A 17,092-nucleotide genomic window follows, 5' to 3' on the forward strand; every position below is an offset into this window, starting at 1 on the left:
AGCGGGCTCGCCCCAGCGCGCCGCCTCCCGGGCTCGGCGCTCGGCTGGCGCGGCTTGGCGGGGACAGCGGCCGGCGGGCAGGGCCCGGCCGTTCCGGGCGCGGGGAGCGGGCAGCGGCGGCCCTGCGAGCGGCGGGGAAGGCGAGTGGGACCGGGGCTGGTGGGGGAGAGGTGGGCGCTGGGAGCGGGGCCGTGGGCGGCGGGCGGGCGCTTGGGCCCCGAGCGGTGCCACGTGGGTGAGTGCCGGGCCGCTGCCCGTCCGACCGCCTCCTCCTCGCTCGGCGTCTCTTCCAGACGCGTGTCTGCCTCTTCGCTGTTCCCACGTGCCGCCCCCATGGCCGCGATCTACTCCGGGATTTACCTGAAGCTGAAAAGCGCCAAGACTTCTTGGGAGGACAAACTCAAAATAGCCCGGTTCGCGTGGATTTCTCACCAGTGCGTCCTGCCTAATAAGGAGCAAGTGAGTACTTTTTAGTGGTGAATAGTGATGGAAGAAGAAAATACCGATGGCGGATTGCTGCTATGGATGAATCAGTTCTTAAAATCCAGATCTGGCTTCTAGCTAGTGATAGCACTGTAAATATAGCACTGATGTAGGATTGTGATCAGCTCTTGGTTTCTTTGTCGTTACATGAAATGTTTTTACAACAACGTAGGTATAACATCATACAAGTAGCTTCAGCAAAAAGCCCTGCATTCGTGCAGGATGGAAGAAACTTTCTTGTAGAGAGGGTAGTGCCTGTGTTTTGTCTCCCAGAGACACGAGAAATCATTATCTTTAGAGCTGTCATTGCCATTGGTATTATGTCCAGGACAGGATGCTCCGAAGTCAGATGCTTTTGGGCACAGTTAAAAACAAGAACTTGAAGATGGGAGGACTGACTGAGGCTGTGTGTTCTCTGGTGCTCAGAACTTGCTGTGCATGAGCAAAGAGCACACACAATGCATTCATGGACTGCTGCTTGGAAGGTGATTTGGTTTTCTCTTCATGGAACCCACACTGTCTCCTAAGTCTTTTGTTTTGACCCTGTTTCCTGAAGGTCTGTGCAGTGTTTCCCTCGTTTAGGGATGTCTCATCCTATTCCTCTTGTCCTATTCCTGGTAGTACTTTTGGGCCTGGGGTTTGCACATCTGAAATCTGTGTTTCGGGTTCTTGTTATTTCAGTTACTTAAAATATTAAGCTTAGCCATACACCACAACTTCAGTTTTGAAACAGTAATTAATAGATTTCAATCTTTTCCAGTTTGCATCCATCTAAATTCCTAGGCCTGAATTTTTAGATAGTGAATTTAAACATATAAAGAGAAGGGTGTAAGTGGAATAGCACCTTTCAGAAAGTGAAAACCAGCTGATTCTCTGAGTTGCTGATTTAAAAGACTGCATTTACAACCGGTGTCAACTGTTAGAATTAGAATGTTGTCAGAGTAAAGATGTTCACTCCTGAAAGCTGTTTTGGGATGGTGCATGCAAGCACAGGTCCAACATTTGGTTAGAGCGTAAGCTCTTAGGAATTGAAACCTTTGGGAGCAGACTTCTCTGCTCACTCAGAAGCTGTTCTGCTTGGATGTAGCACGGTTCCCAAGGCACAAATGCTGTAACTGTGAGGAGGTACTGCTTTTATCCTGTTTTTGCTTGGGGGTTGTTAAAGATTTCTTGTTTTCCCTTCTCTTAACAGGTTTTACTCGATTGGGTAAGCCAGGCATTGGTTTCCAACTACAACAAGAAACATGAACTGGAGGATGAAGTTGTTGAAAAACTCTGGGCATATCTTGACAATGTTATCCATAGTAAAAGACTACAGGATCTCTTAAAGAGTGGGAAGACAGTTGGTCTCAGTTTTTCAATTGCAGAGGTAACTATGACTGTGGATATTTGGTAAAATTCTGGATAGCAATATATATCTCTTACAGTACTTGGCTCTTCCTCAAAGTGTCAGATGTTGCATGAAATATGTATTAATCTGATAGTTTGCAGGACCTGTACTAAAAGTTTCTCTATTTCTGTCCTGCAATACATTTTGTATTTGTGCAGCACTAAGGTTAAAAATGGCAGAATTAGTGAGTGGCTGCAAAGGCAGTGAAAATGCCTGGGAAAATGATCCTTTTAGTTTTGATCAGATTGAAGGGAAGCAAGAGAAGATTGTCTTTACATGTAGAAATTGAACTGTGAAGTATGGAGAATTGGTTGGATGAAATATGGGCTTCAGAGATGTTATGCAGAAAGTGTGCCAAATTTAAATATGGTCTAGGTATGAAAACCTGTTTGGATGAAGATCAGATCATAGGTACAAGACAGGGTACCCCGAACACTAAGGACAGAGGTGGTAGAGAGTCCAGTGGGAAGAATTTAAGGGTATGTTTTAGTCCATCACTGTTGCAGCTGAGGAGATGAACCATCCACAATAAGGTGGATGGAGACAAGTAAGGTTTTTGACAAAATAGACACAGATTTGTAAACTGTTACTGAATTTGTTTGCAGACATCTGAAGATGACAAAAGGGAGTGAGTGGAAAGTGGATTGAAGAAGAAAACAGCAGGGAAATACACATAAAGTTGAGAAAAGGAAGATAAATGCAACATCATTTCTCTAGAAATGTGTATCCCTCAAAGCGAAAAGAAAATAATTTCAGATATCAGGACCAGAAATTGTCTCATTTTCAAATATAAAGATGATATTTAGTCATGGATATTTAGTCATGGATATTCTTACTAAATAAGCTCCCTGTATCAGAGCAGGGATGTGTATTGTGTATGGGGAGCGTAATTTTGGGGAGAAGGGAAGAAATTTACCCCTACTCCATTTCTGCAGGATGAACCATTAGTATCAAGTATGGATAGTCTTATGCTGTTGCCAGTAGTGTGCATCTTGTGCTGCAAACAAATGCAAAGACAGTGGAGCTTCTAGTTTGAAACCTGTGATGTGAGAGGCCCAGCAGCAGCTGTTGGCACATCCCCCTTGCTTGCAGCCACAGGTCACAGAAGATGTTGTTGGCTCATCATAATGGGCTTTATCTTTGTATGCTAAATTGACTGGTTTTTGGGGTTTGTTTTTGTTTCTTTTTTCAGATCATAAACAAAAGGTTATCAGAGGCCTATTCTGAAAAAACACAGCAGAACATTGGCACTGTGCTGAGCTGCTCCAGTGGCATCCTTTCTACTCCTTCACTGTCCATCATTTACACAGCAAAGTGTGAGCTTTTGGTTGACCTCCTCAGCAAGTTGTCCAAGCTGGCATGCCAGCAGCTGGCTTCTGACGATGCTGTGGGCTCCCAGTTGTTCAGCGTCCTCCATCTTACCTTTGCTCAGTACCTCCTGATCCAGAGGCAGCAAACCAACCCAAACCGTGTGTTTGGGCGAGTGACAAGTCACTTGCTCCAGCCATGTTTGCTCCTGAGGCACTTACTGACTGTGAGAAGCTGGACACAAGCAGATGATAACCATGTGTGTCAGCACCTGAGCAGAGAAATACGAAGCCAAATAGAGACTTTGCTGCATGCTGGGTTATTTCAGCCTGAGCTTTTCTCATCCTACAAAGAAGAGCTGCTGTCAGAGCAGGAATCCCAGGAGAAGAAGAAAGGAGCTTTGAAAACTCTTTTGCTACCAGTCAACACAGTGCAGACCAAGCTGGGCAGTGACTTGTGTGAGCCTGCCCTCCACGGAGCGGTTGTGGCTGGTTCGGTGTCTCTGCTATATAAGCTCTTTCTGGACTCGTACTGTAAGGCAGAAAACCACCTTATGTGCTTCCACATGCTCAGCAGGCTTTTTGGCTGTCTCAGGCTCTCTGACCTGCAGGAGGCAGGGAGGAGTGATACGCTTTTCCCTGTGGACTGGAGCATGGAGCTGCTTGCTTTGGAGCAGCTTCTGAACTTGGTGCTCAGCAATGATATCTATAATGTCGCCAGTGACCGTATCCGGCACAAGGAAGTGCAGTTTGGGTTTTACCGGAAGCTAGCACAGATGCTGCTGACACACTCCCAAGCTTCCATCCCTGCTTGGTTCAGGTGTCTCAAGCTCCTGATGTCATTAAACCACCTTATAGTAGAGCCAGACCTGGATGACTTGGTGTCGTCAGCTTGGATTGATGCCGAGGCCTGTGACCCACGTACAAAGAAGCCACAGGAGACTCTCATCAGCACCATATTCCAGATTTACTCCAAGCTAAGGCAGTTCCCACGGCTCTTTGAAGAGGTGCTGACAGTCATTTGCCGGCCAGCTGTTGATGAACTGAGGCCGTTCATCTTCTCTGCTGGCCTGACAGCAAAGCTTCGTGAGTGCCTTCTTGAACTGCCACCCAACCAGATTCTGGACATTCTGTGTCTCTTTGTGGAGAAATGCCAGACCCTTATCATTCCAGCTGTTGAGGGGTCAATTGACATGGCCTTGAAGCTGATGTCAGTGTGCTCAGTGCTGCATGCTTTTCTGTTCAACATGAGGAGCCTAGATGATGTCACTCCTTCCCCTGTGGTGCTTCGCACTCAGCGTTTAATGGCAGACATACAGAAGGGAATAACTCAGCCACTGATGGAGCTGCTGCAGGCTCCTAGGAGAGAGGAAGAAAAGTCAGAGCTTTGGCTAAGAAAGACCACTGATGCTGCCCTCCTCCTTGTTTACACTTGGGTTGAAGTAGACGCTCTGTTTGGTGTTAGCTGCAGTAAATATGTGTCTCCAATAGCTGAAACAGCAGTTACTGAACCTGCTGCAAGGCACTGGGGCGTTTCAGCTTTTCTGCCTGGTGTGGAGGAGCAGTGTTGGAGGAGAGTTATGGAACTTGCAAGTAGTTTTGCCTCCACTAGTAAGTACTGCTTAGAACTGCTCACACTTCAGAAAATGAAGATGATGTTAATGCAGACCACAGCTGACCTACAGGCCTTGCATCATGCTGCAGCTTTCATCCTGGAGTCTGGGAGGTCCACCATGAGCAGAGGAGAATCTGAACCATGGGATGGTGATATCAGTGTGATAACAGAACTTAGCTACCCCACAGCACACTGGCACCTCGTCATGTCCAACCTGACCATCCTGTTGCCGTATCTTTCTTTAAAAGATGTAGAGTACATTGCAAATGTACTTCTACAAACGTTGATGGTGTCTGAAGCTCAGGAAGCTGCCACGGACCAGGAGCCTTCCATCAGCATTGTGAAGATATCTCTTGGTTTGATCCACAGCTCTCTTCTACCAGAAATGAGGGTCCTGCACTGTGCTTTTCTCACCCATCTTATTCATCAGTTTGCTACAGTGCTGCCCACTTCTACCAGGGATTCAGTAGATCTGCCACTGCAGCAGCTGTCTGTGACTGGTATTCCTTGGCATGAAGAAATCCTGGCTTCTTGCAAAACTCTTGATCCATTGGAAGTTCCATCAGAAAACAAAGTGCAGAAGGATGAGCTGAGCTTGTCTTGGAAAACACTGGAGAAAGTTGCCCAATGTATAGCATTGTTAGCAAAAAATGGCTGCCCTGTCATCCTGAAAGAACGTCAGCTACAAAGATGCCTGGGTTTGCTAGAAATTGTTTCCCTCCTGAAATTAGACAGTTTTCTTCCCTCTGAGTGTACTCGGTGTTTTCTGGTGCTGCTGTCTCTGCTAGTTAATACCAGGGCTAATGCCTCTTGCAGCAAATTGTTACTGCTGAAGTTTTTAAGTACTTGCCTCCACCTCCTGAGATGCCTGCAAGCTGGCAGGAACTCCAACTCTGTTCTTAAGGTGTTACATGCCAGCGATGTTCTTGAGGCTGTCATGACCTCCCAGCTTACAGCTTGCAAATTTTTCGCTGATGTCTTGACTGTTCCTGTTTGGGCACAGTATGTCCAGGAGGTCCAAGAGTTTTTGGAAAACTTTCTTCAGATGATTATTGAAAGAAGACAAAGTATGAAGCTCAACTTGGAAAAGTTCATGTCTTTCCTGGTGAGCTGTAGGCCAGACACAGGTGCAGCCAAAAGCATAGACTGGAAAAACTGGAATCCTGCAGCTGAGCAATTGCTGCTCACAGCATTCACCACACTCTGTCATGTCATCACACTGCACCTCCAGCAGCTGCCAGAAAAGAAGCTGCATTCTGTGGATGTGATGTGTGCTCTGTTGGAACCAGTGGTTCTGCAGATGGTCAAAACAGTTGAACACGGTCTTCGGAGTAGCACCCCAAACCAGCCTTTGCCTGTGGCATTCATACCATCTGTCACTACTCTCCTCAAAGCAGATCTGAGCCATCCTCTCAAGAAGGACTGGCAGAAGGAGCCCAGTGGGTGTTTGAAGCAGCCCCGTGTTAAACTGTACCAAGAGTTTTACTCTCAGATACTGAAAGAGCTGCCCTGTGCAGGGAGTAATCTGCAGTTCCTTCAGCTTGCGTTGCAGTTCCTGACTGTCTTCTGCTCTGTGCCAGAGCTGTATCCTGAAAAAGAAACTGCAGTCATGGTTGTTTTTGCTATAAAAAAGCTTCTCTCTGGTATGAAAATTCTCTTTCTCCACCTCCTTTGCTAATTTTGTGAGTTAAAAGCCATTTAGCAAAGCATAAGGTTTCTTTAAAAGTCTGCATGTGTTTACTTGTGTTAAAACAGCAGGCTATCCTTTTTTAAATGCATAACAGGAAAATTTTCAGGGAGGCAATATTTTGGTATCTGGACCACAGCCACCATCTGGTTTGGTAATGATCTTCTGATAGATGTTAATATCTTAATAAAGTTGAGGTCCTGAGTTACTCATCCCTGGTATTACTGTTATGGATGATGAACACCATGTGGTAGTTCTGATAAATTTTGTGGGATATTAGCAGGTGGGTTCCTTTATCCTCACCAAATAAAGAGCCAGGGCTGGAAATTACATGAAAACCCTCTGCTGCCAGCTGTGGGACCTAATGGCTCCTTTATATTGTCTCATTCACAAAGAGAGATGAACAGAGAGCAGGAATAACTGTTCTCTTTGACTTCTTCAAACTGCTGGAGTCTGTCAAACTTATTACTGGCATGCTCTGGTGCAGTGATGTCCAAACATTTTTGATTGCATACACCTATCATTAAAATACTCTTAAGAAATTGAACACACAGCTTGAATATAACTTACTTACAAATTATACATGTGCTATTCCACTATGTATATTATAAAGCACACATACAGAAAATGTTGAAAAAGAATGAGATAAAGATGAAGTAAACACTATTTAAAGTATGTTTTTGTATTAAAGATATTTTACTTATAATTCCCCCACTCCAGTGAATTCCCTGGGGTGTGCACACCCTGCTTTGGAGACGCCTGTTCAAGTGAATTGCAGTTGTGATCTCAGTGTTTGCATTGCTATTAAGTAGTCATAGAAAAAGCTTTATATTTTTATGATTTGTGATTGATCTCTGGCCACCATTTGTAGAAAGATGTGTGGCTTGTTTAACCTGCTCCCTTGGCTTGTGCAGCTGCTTTAGTGTAGTCTTTCTGTATTACTGAAGACTTTTTGTTGGTATGATGACTGCTCTGAACCTGAAGGTAGGATATACTTGAGATCGTCAAGTTATTGCACTAGTGGGAAGAAAGGTAAGCAGAAAGTATCAAGCCCTCTATTTATTTGAGTGCTAAAAAGGTACCCCCAAAACTGTTTTATTTTCAGTTTGCCCCGTTCCTAACTGTGGAAGTTCTTGTTTTGGGAATTGATTGCTTTTGTCTCTTGAATATGCAGGTCCTGCAATTACAATCCAGGTGATCCGAAGTATGGAGATGGAGCTGACAGAGGTGCTTGTGCAGGTGCTGGGAAACTGCTCTGCTGAGGAGTTTTATGCCATAATGAGGCTGGTGCTGCAGGGACTGGAAGTGAGGAATATTTGGCAGCAGAAGGCTAAAGTAAGGCATGAGCTTAATGTGTTGTCAGCTTCCTTCTGCAGTCTGCTTTATGTTGAAACAAGGTTGTTGGCTGAATGGCATTTGTTAAATTTTTTTCTTCTTCCTGCTTTATGTTCAGTGATCAGGTCAAATTAATTTACATGGATAAGGGCTTTGTGACTGTGCTATGTTCTGTATATAAACTGAGAGCTGGAAAAACTCAGAAAACTTTCTGTCCATCTTAAGCAGTCTCGATTCCATGTGTTGTCAACAGAAATCACACAGCTATGGTGTTGCAGGCCATTCACAAAGCTCTTTCCTACTTGCTGCTCAGAGCTCTTGCACAACAGATACCAGCAGTCAGTGATTATCTGTAGCTCTTTTTTACAAGGTTAAAGGCACTTCTAGAAGTGCTGGCATTTTTAAGTAAAACCAAAACTGCACCTGTGCTTTTGGTACTTGTTGCTCTAAAGACTACTCAGCAATACCCAGATAGCACTCAGTATCTTTTTAAATTATGTGCCCTTCATCAGAGCAGCTTAAGCACCACCAGTGGTGATGTATGGAACACTTCTGGCAAAAAAAAGTCTGCTGTATGCTCCATAGAAAGCCCAGTGATTTGAGAATGACACTTGGATTAAATTTGCGGGGTTATCCGTCCCTATCTTATTTCTCAGAAGAGCAGCAGCTGTGCTGCATCAATTCTTGATGCATCTTTTTGAACGTGTATCTGGAATTCTTGAACTGCACAGGTAATTCCCGCTACCTGAATGTAGCTTGCAATATGCTTCTTTTATCAGTCTGTATAAACAACTAGCAATTAAAAAAACCCTGATGCCAAAAGCAGCATTCTTAATTTATAGAGTACTGGTATCCTTGTATTGCCTCTGCTTCCCTCTGTTATCTAGTGGCAGTTGTATGAGAAGGCTTTCCTTTCTTAAAAGTCATGTAAGCTTTTTTGTACAGTAAGTTGATTGTGAAGCAAATGTGGCATAAAGTACATTTGGGTCAGTGCTGCTCAGTGCATTGAATTCTGTTGAGCTGCTGCTTGCTTCACAATTTCCAAAGAGAGGTATTGGTGGGAGGCCTTTGATGTGTCTAGGCTCTGGTAATGCTCAAAAGTGCCACTGACCTTGAAAGAGCTCTTTTGTACATGAAAGGAGCCGGTGTGCCTTGTACCCCTGACTGATGGTCCGTCTGCTTTCTGCAGGAAGTATTGTCAGCTGTTACCCTAACCAAATTGTTGCTCAGCTGCCCATTAAGTGGAGACAAAGGGAAAGCTTTCTGGTTTGCCAGCCCACAGATAATCACAGCTTTAGCTGTAAGTATCTCTTTGTTGTAACTTCATTACCTACCCCTCCTATCTCTTAGACTCTCTAGTGGCTACAGCCAACGAGCACAGAGGCACGCAGGAACAAAATAAAACAAATCCATGTTTCCAAATCCAGATTCATCTGAAGTTTTTGTGTAGACCCTTTTTCTCCTCCTTCCTCAAGTAAATCTCCTGTGAGTGTAGTGTGCAGGTCATCCATTTCTTATACACAGTAATTTTATGGAACTACACTGTGTAATATGGAGCTTGGGAGAAACTTGTTAGACTGCAGAGTAGAGACTGTCTCCTGTCCTTTCTCCTGTCCAAAGGAAAAGATAACCATCAGCCACGTGTTACAGCAGAAGCCAACAGCAGCAAAACAAAACAAGTGCTTATAGAAAAAAGTAATTATATAAATTCACTGGATTATGAAAGGGAAACTTAACTGAAACTGATCAAACCCAAGTTTCCTGCCCTTTGTTTGTACAGCATATAAACCTAGTGATGTAGGTTTTTCTTCTCTTGGGATGATATCTCTAGGCAAGAATTTATCAGCGGTTGGTTCTGCAATGGCTGGGAATCATAAGCTTGCAGTTTCTGCCCCTTTTGATAGGTCTGCACGCATGTAAAGGGGTGACCTGCATCATTGGATTTGTGTGAAGAGGTGCAAAGAGGTGCTGGTTTTCAGGAAGCTGGGGAATAGTTGTCATTCCGGTTGCCATTCCAATGCTCACAGTAGTGTTTGTTTGAAATGCATCATGTGCATCCTCACACAGGGCACAAGTGCATGAAAATGGCTCAGGTGCAGGAGTCTCCCTGCCAGTCCAGCTCACACCGGTCTAGTTCCATTGACTCCAGTCAGAGCATTAGGGTTCTCTGGTGTTCCAACACTAATGCATTGCTCATTGTCTGTTTCCTGTCTTGTAGCTGCAAACCAAAGAGGCCTGTCAGGACCAGGCACTGATTTCCATCATAGTTATACCTATTCTAGAGACTGTAGCAGCTCTGCTAAGGCAGGGAGAAGGGATTCTTGTGAATCCACATCACGTTTCATTGGTATTCAGCATTCTTCTAACAGTCCCTCTGGATCATCTGAAGACAGAAGACTATCACGGTGTCTTCCTGGGGGTCCATGAAGTGCTCTTCTCTATTGTGCAGTGTCATCCAAAGGTATATCTGTGATGGGGTGGGAGAAGGGGAAAAGGTTTGAAAGCGCAAACATATTAGTGATACAATTTTTTTAAATTATTTTGAAATATTTTGTCTTGATAGTATGAAAATGCATTGTACTGTTTGTCATGTAAAAGGCTGAGAATCTCAAAATCACATAATTTCAGTTGCTCTCCTGCTTTGCTTGTGCCTGCACTGTTGTTCTTTGGCAGTGGATTGCTTTTGAGCATCTGGTGCTAGGTTAGGAGAAAATTTTTCCTTTTCCTATGATTGATTCTAGAAGCACAAGTAGCTCAGGATGCAGAATGAGAAGGTAGTTGCTACCCTCTCCAGTCCCTCTGCTATGTATTCTCACATGTTTTTATTTCATGTGTTTTTCAGGTGCTGTTGAAAGCAGCACCATCCTTTCTGAGCAGTTTCCATCGTCTCGTTGTTTCTGTCATGCATGAAGGACGTCAGAAAGGAGACAGAGGTACCATATCTTTTCCACCTTTGCTTTATATATATACTGTAGAAGAGGAGATGCTGAACAGGACAAAGTCCTCAAAACCTAGCTGTGGAATTGAAAGTGTCATCCCTGTCAAACCTGTCCTTATGAAAAACTGAGGATGAGCTTTGTGGTAGTGGGCTTAGGAAGATAACTGGGGCTCCTGGCGTGCTGCATGCAGACAGCGTTGCTTTTGGTGAATAAGTTATTCTTCACTGTCTGGCTGGCAAGTAGACAGGAAGCAGTAAGGCTAACTGTGCCCAATTTCTGCTCTTCCTGTCAAACCCTGTGTCTGCAAGCATGGTGGCTGTGAGCTCCAGTGATTTGTGCTAATATGTTTGAGTTATAATCCCAAATGGATGATACTGAATGGATTTTTTTTAGATTGGAACTATGTTTACTACAGAGCTGAGCTGTCACCATTCTATGCTAAGTATAAGAACTCCATGTGTATCCGAAGCATCATTTGGGATTAGATGATATATCCATGTGGTCAAGGATTTGGAATTAGGGTAATTAAATATCCTAAGAGGAAGGGGAAAAAGTAGACTTATTACAGGAAGTTATTAAAGAGTTTACATAGTCAAAGTGGACAAGTCAGAGGTGTCCACACTGATTAAGATGGCCAGGATAGATACCCTGTCATTAATAGTGGAGGGTTTTGAGATAAGTTGACTTCATGGCCTGAAACTGATTGTATCCCAGCTTTCTGCTGATGTCCTACAGCCTGTGCCATGTTTAGATTTATCTCAGCTGATGTGTTGTCCACAGCTGTGGGCAAATATAAGTGTATGTATTCATTGCAGAGGAATATGTTAGCTGAGGCTCAGTGATAGGGGAAAAGGTATGTTAAACTGGTGCCAGATTTGGAGAATTTTCTTGCTTCTGCAATATGTTTACATAAGGCAGTCATCACAGGAAGCTTACAGGTACATGGCATCCTCAAGCTGAAAATGATGCTGTTTGTCTTTGCAGGATCCTTCTGTTTTTGTAACAGGTAACATGGAAGTAATTTCTGGATTTCCCTTCTCCCTTGTTTATACTAGCGGTCTTCATTCTCTGCCTACTGAGTTAATTCTTAGCTGATCTCACCAGTCTCACTTTAGATACCTCCAGTGATGCAGCTTTTGCTGCTATATTTCACATAATAGATCTCATCAAAGAGATTTCTTACTATGCTGTTTCTAAGAAATGTCTTCTGATTTTCTCTAGGCAGGGAATACAATTTTCTTGTCTCCTCATTCTCTCCTCCACAGTGCTAGTTGGGACTGAATTGTGAAAGGGACCATAACTGCTGTTGTGAGCACTTCAACATCTATAACAAGTAATTTTTGTCTCGCAGTGCACATGAAATTGGAATCAGTATGCTTCTACAAAGTAGCCACTCTAAGGGATGTGTTTTGTGTATTTTGTGTGATGTGGGGGGCCTCTAGCTGTGGCTTGGTAAGAAAAGATGAATAGGCAAGCTGTCCTTGGCCTCATGTTGTTTAAGGATCATGGAAGACTGAATGATTCTTTGGGTTTTTTTTTTCCTAATGTTTTTAAACCTCAAATGCCAGGCTGCATCTCACTTTGTGTTTTAGGCAACATGGATGAGTCTGAAATGATACTGAAATGTGCACACTTGGTGGAGCGGATGTATACTTATATTGCTGCAGAAATGGAGGACTTCACTGTGTTTTCTGCCTTCATTGTGGCTCACTATGTCACTGAATTGCAGAAGGTATGTTCTCATCTGTCTTGAAAGTGCCACAGTATTGAGCTAGCTTTGGAGTTTCTGTTTCAAAGGCAACTCTGTTAAATTCTGTAAAACGTGTGAAGTTACAATTTTTATACCTCATGGAGATGCAGGTTTGATCCAGGCTTTTGTATTATGCAAGAGTTCGTGAGAATCTTTCTTACCAAACTCTTGGAAAATTTTCTAAAGGTGTGGGCTGTGTTTTTTGTCTTTTAAGGTAAAACAATGCAGTGCCTAAGTACAAAGCTGTTTTGCTTTAGTGCCATGTTGGGTGTTGCTTTTCTTCACAGAATCATAGAGTGGTTTGGGTTAAAAGGTTGAAAGATTTAAAGGTCATCTAGTCCAGCTTCTCTACAATGAGTCAGGACATCTTGAAATACATCAGGTTGCTCATAGCCACATCCAACTTGGCCTTGAATGAAATATCCACCATCTCTCTGGACAACATATTCCAGATTTTTGCCACTATCATTGTTAAAAATGTCTTCCCTATACATCTGGTAGTTAAGTTTATCTTCCAAATAGTCTCAGTTGTCCAGGACTGATAGCAGTTAAGTCTCCATCTGGCGAAGTAATGGTGGAAGATTCTTCTGGAAAAAATCTTTTAATATGGTCTAAATGATTAAGTGAATGAAAAAAATGTTGCCACAAGGCAAGAGTTGTTAGCTTTTTGGTAATTTTCCTTCTGTACCAAAGATATTATTCTGATCCTTACTGAAGGCAACTACTTCTACTCTTATGGATGCCAGAGGCAGATCAGTGTTTTCTCTCATCCAGAGGTAACTTCAGCTTGTCATTTTCTTCAGCCCATTAGATGCAGATTTCACCAGGGTTTGAATGCTGTTGTGGTGCACGTACCTGCAAACTGATTATTTGTGGTTCTGGCCTGGGCACAGGCTGAAATACAGAAAGGAAATTTAGTCTTTGTTTTAAGACCCTCTTACAAAAAGAAAATCCTAACTGGTGCTGTGTTTCTGAAGGACTGTGGTGTAACTAACCATGAAGGTTATTACAGAGGTTAAACTTCGCTGCCTTCTCTGTCGCCCGTCTTTTTTCTTTTTTTTTGGTGGAGGGTGGAATGGGGGAGCAAAATAATAGGAGATGTCAGATTTTAGCCATATTATTTACTGTTCCTGGTTAGTTGGTTATTGTTTGCATACTGAATGTAGTAGTTCAGTAAAGAGAAAATTGCTGTTAAGGTAGCTTCCCTTTAACCATCTGTGAATTCTGTAATCTGGTCATCACTGAATGTAAGTTTGAAAGCCTGACTTGAATTGTCAAACGACCTTTTTAAGTTGAAAGGACACTTGTCTCAGTATTAGCAGGAGTACACAGTCTCATGAGATGTCTAGGTAAGTTTTGTTCAAGATGTTCCCTGGGAAATAGAAAGTGATGGATGATAGCTGAAACCACAGATCAGTAATGTATGCATGGAACCTTTGGGTGTGGAAGGGGAAATTGGTGTATTGAGCCAGCAGACACTGTGGCAAAGGAGTGTGTTCTGTCTGACAGAATAGATAGATCACAAGTAGGTGATGATTTATTTGCTCATTAGACTGCTGAGAATTGATGGATATCAGAGGAAAGGGGACCCTCAGATGCCTGTCTTAAATGGGGCATGTACACATCTTTCATGTTGCTTTGCAGAGGGAGAGAAAAGCTCTTTTAACCATCATCTCTTCCAAGTCAGGATCAGTGGCTTTCTCCCTGTGATATGAAGACCCTGAGGGTCCATTAAAGATAACTGAGAAAAACATGTTAGTAGATTTAAGTCTTTATGTAGGCATCTGCACACTTACTGGAACCCTTTTAAGGGTCTGCAAACTAGAACTGAGGAAAGCTACTGTCCTAAGCAGTCACTTATCCCTAAAGCCATTGTGTAACAGCTCCCTCAGTGCTACCTCTTTATACCATAAATTATTTTGTATTAATTTAGAAAGATTCCTTACTGGAGAGGGTGGCATCTCTTTCATACTGTTCACAGTGCTTTCTTCTTGTTGCCTATGAGCTGTTGCTTAATTCAGCAATAGAGGAATACCTCTTCACACATTTAGTGTCTCACATCAAGAAATCTGTAATGCTTGACAAATTGGTTGTGCTAACTGTATAGACCATAAACCACTTACAAGTATAATTAACTGCCAGCCAGTAGTGGCAGCTGTTTAAATCTTTGGCTCTGCTTCCCATGGTGTTGTCGGTGTTTATAGGAAACTGCAAAGTAAGAATGGCCCGAATAAGGCATGGGTCCAGATGAATTTGTGATGTGAGGGATGCAGTTCTGTTAACTGCGGCTCTGAGACAGCTGCTTATCCCAAGTAGGCCCTCTGGTCCATATTGTCAGTAGCTGTGGGTTTTCCTGTCCTTGTTCTCTGCAGTCATTTCTCTTCCCTAGGAAGGGGGAGCCCAGCCCAGTGCATTCACTGGGAGCTGTGATGCTCAGCTGTTTTCCAACTGTATTGCACAGTGCAGGGAGAAATAACATCTGTTGTAAACAAACCAATTGATCAACTGACAGAGAAGGGAAAAATTACAACCTCTTGCACATGCAAACTCTTCAGGGTCACAGATCTAAAGGAAATCTTATGTGCCTTAATGCCTGCTATATGTTTTTCCATGCTATATTAGTGGATCTAACAAAACATATTAGCTGTTTCACGTTTAGGGCAGAAAGAGAGTGGGAGCCTGTCACAGTGATGAGGAGCACACTTCATTAGCAGAAAGTTTATTAGTTGCCTAAGGAAGAAAGAGGCCTGAATTTTAATGACGGCTTTTTATGTGATTTTCATTAGGCCTGGAGTGCAGAGGCTCACATCTGGAGGCATAAAGCTAATTTTGGGATTCAGCAAAGATAAGATATGGTTCTGCAGCAAAAATAACGCATTGATGCCAGAGGCCAGCACTGTCTTGGGCAGTGAAGTACTTAGCAAGTGATTTGTGAGCCCAGGACAAATTTCAATTAGCCTAGAGCAGCAGAGGGCTCCAGTGTCAGTGCTGATGTTCCTGGTTATAGTGGCTGTTCTACTGGTTGGGGGTTGAGCAGAGGTAATGTCAGGAGCAGGGTGTTGGGTCCTGTGTCATTTCTTGTATTCCTCCAACTTTCTGCATGACTTCAGGCAAGGTACCTGATTCTTGGTGTTAAAACAGATTAAGGAAATGTACGTTTCTGAGATTTTTGAAGGCTTGTTTTATTAAGGCGTGCACAGTGAAGTACTCAGAAAAAATTGTTAGATAAATATGAAATTGTTAAGTGATATGTTAAAATTGTTTCTACCCAATGTAAATGAAGTGCTCATTTGAAACTGACATAATAGCGTACAGCCTGTACGAGACATAGAGAATCCACTGAAATGTGTAATCCAAGGCAAGTATTTTAGGGTTTTTTAATTACAGTTGTTGTGCTGAGGAGTGTCCCTGTGATTCCAGAATGATTAGTGTCTTTGCCGCCGCAGCAATGTGTATAGTACTCCTGTGGATTTTACTGCAAGGGCTGTGCTTGTTTTGCAAAACATGTTTGCAAAATTCAGGAAAATACTGCACAAGTCAATCTTGGATTTTATCTAATGGGCTGCTCCAGATGGTCTGATGCAAAGGATAGTGTTGTCAGCATTTAATGTATACTGACTGTGGAAATGGTGTCGTCTTGCCTTTCTGTCTTCAAGGCAATTTTGTTCTTCTTGCAGGTGACTTTGCATCCAGCTGTGAAGACGCATCTCACAGAAGGAATATATCACATACTTGACCTTTGCATTGAACGGGACATCAAATTCTTAAATGCGTCGCTCCCAGCAGGCGTGAGGCAGGTCTTCAAGGATCTGTATAATGATTACAACCACTACCACAAAGCAAAGAAGCAGGGGGAGGAAAAGTACACTGCATGATGAATCCTGCCTGGCACTGCGTGACCAGTTATGAATTGATCTTGGAGTGCTCAGAAGATGCTCAGTTGCTATTTGGTTTGGGATAACGAGTAAAATTGAACTTGAGGAGGGTCCTAAACATGGATTGCATTTATCCCTATACAGCCAGCCTTCATAACGGGGAAAAAGGGAACAGGGGAGGGAGGGTGTGCTGTGCTGTTGGTTCTGGTCCTGTGTTGTGCCACAAATGGCAGAACTGCTGTTCCTCTGCTGGCCCCTGGTGAGCTCTCTGGGAGCCTTGGGGAGATCACTGCAATTTGGCAGCAGATGTCAGGCTTCAGGCTTTGGCACATCTTGGTGCTTTCCTGTGGAAGCAATAGTCTGGTCTAAAAGCCAGCGATGGATATAACCCCTGCTTTTGCTTACATGGTAAGCAGAATTAAAGCAGTTAAAATGCTTATTTTTGTACCCTGTTATTTTACATTTTGTAACTGAAGTACTTTGTCAATGTTATACAGCTTTACATTAGGTTACTATGCAAACCTGCAGAAGTAAAAGTAAAAAATTTGGAAGATTGTATCTCTTTGCTTGATTGGTTTTGCTGTCCAGTCCAGCCCTGGGCAACCTGGTCTGACCTATTGAATTTCCTTCCCAACTGTATTATCCTCTGATTTCATGATAATCAAAAAGACTGACTACCTGGAGCTCTGTTCGATTTACTGTCATTAAACA

The 17,092-nt window shown here is 43.2% G+C and overlaps 1 protein-coding gene and 1 long non-coding RNA gene across 6 annotated transcripts in view; one reads left to right on the top strand and one right to left on the bottom strand.

The window, feature by feature from the left end:
* Positions 1 to 14: 14 nt before the first annotated feature.
* URB2 (URB2 ribosome biogenesis homolog) lies at positions 15 to 16,939 on the top strand. Of its 2 annotated transcripts, XM_064413874.1 has the most exons (10): positions 15 to 140; positions 294 to 459; positions 1,676 to 1,852; positions 3,066 to 6,438; positions 7,657 to 7,817; positions 9,007 to 9,117; positions 10,036 to 10,278; positions 10,660 to 10,750; positions 12,349 to 12,488; positions 16,184 to 16,939. In XM_064413874.1, exons 2-10 carry the CDS (start codon positions 334 to 336, stop codon positions 16,379 to 16,381), a joined length of 4,620 nt encoding a protein of 1,539 aa, XP_064269944.1. In that variant the 5' UTR covers positions 15 to 140; positions 294 to 333; the 3' UTR covers positions 16,382 to 16,939. The 2 variants fall into 2 exon arrangements, with proteins under 2 accessions (XP_064269944.1, XP_064269945.1); XM_064413875.1 differs by lacking the exon at positions 15 to 140 and having other exon boundaries at positions 221 to 459.
* Positions 9,111 to 17,092, bottom strand: part of LOC135296922 (uncharacterized) — a 100,326-nt gene continuing 92,344 nt past the window's right edge. For 3 of the 4 annotated variants that reach the window (XR_010358942.1, XR_010358940.1, XR_010358941.1), the window contains one exon: positions 10,146 to 10,284. This is a non-coding gene — a long non-coding RNA (uncharacterized LOC135296922). Of the gene's footprint in view, positions 9,428 to 10,145; positions 10,285 to 17,092 lie in introns of those variants that run through there. The other variant, XR_010358943.1, reaches the window with a different exon arrangement.

The sequence above is a fragment of the Passer domesticus genome, chromosome 3 (genome assembly GCF_036417665.1).
Source record: "Passer domesticus isolate bPasDom1 chromosome 3, bPasDom1.hap1, whole genome shotgun sequence".
In the NCBI taxonomy this organism is placed as follows: Eukaryota; Metazoa; Chordata; class Aves; order Passeriformes; family Passeridae; genus Passer; species Passer domesticus.

Coding starts and splice junctions, on each gene's coding strand:
- URB2 (XM_064413874.1), top strand. CDS start 334: ATGGCCGCGATCTACTCCGGGATTTACCTGAAGCTGAAAAGCGCCAAG. Junction 460..1,675: donor TCCTGCCTAATAAGGAGCAA/GTGAGTACTTTT, acceptor TTCTCTTAACAG/GTTTTACTCGATTGGGTAAG. Junction 6,439..7,656: donor TATAAAAAAGCTTCTCTCTG/GTATGAAAATTC, acceptor TTGAATATGCAG/GTCCTGCAATTACAATCCAG.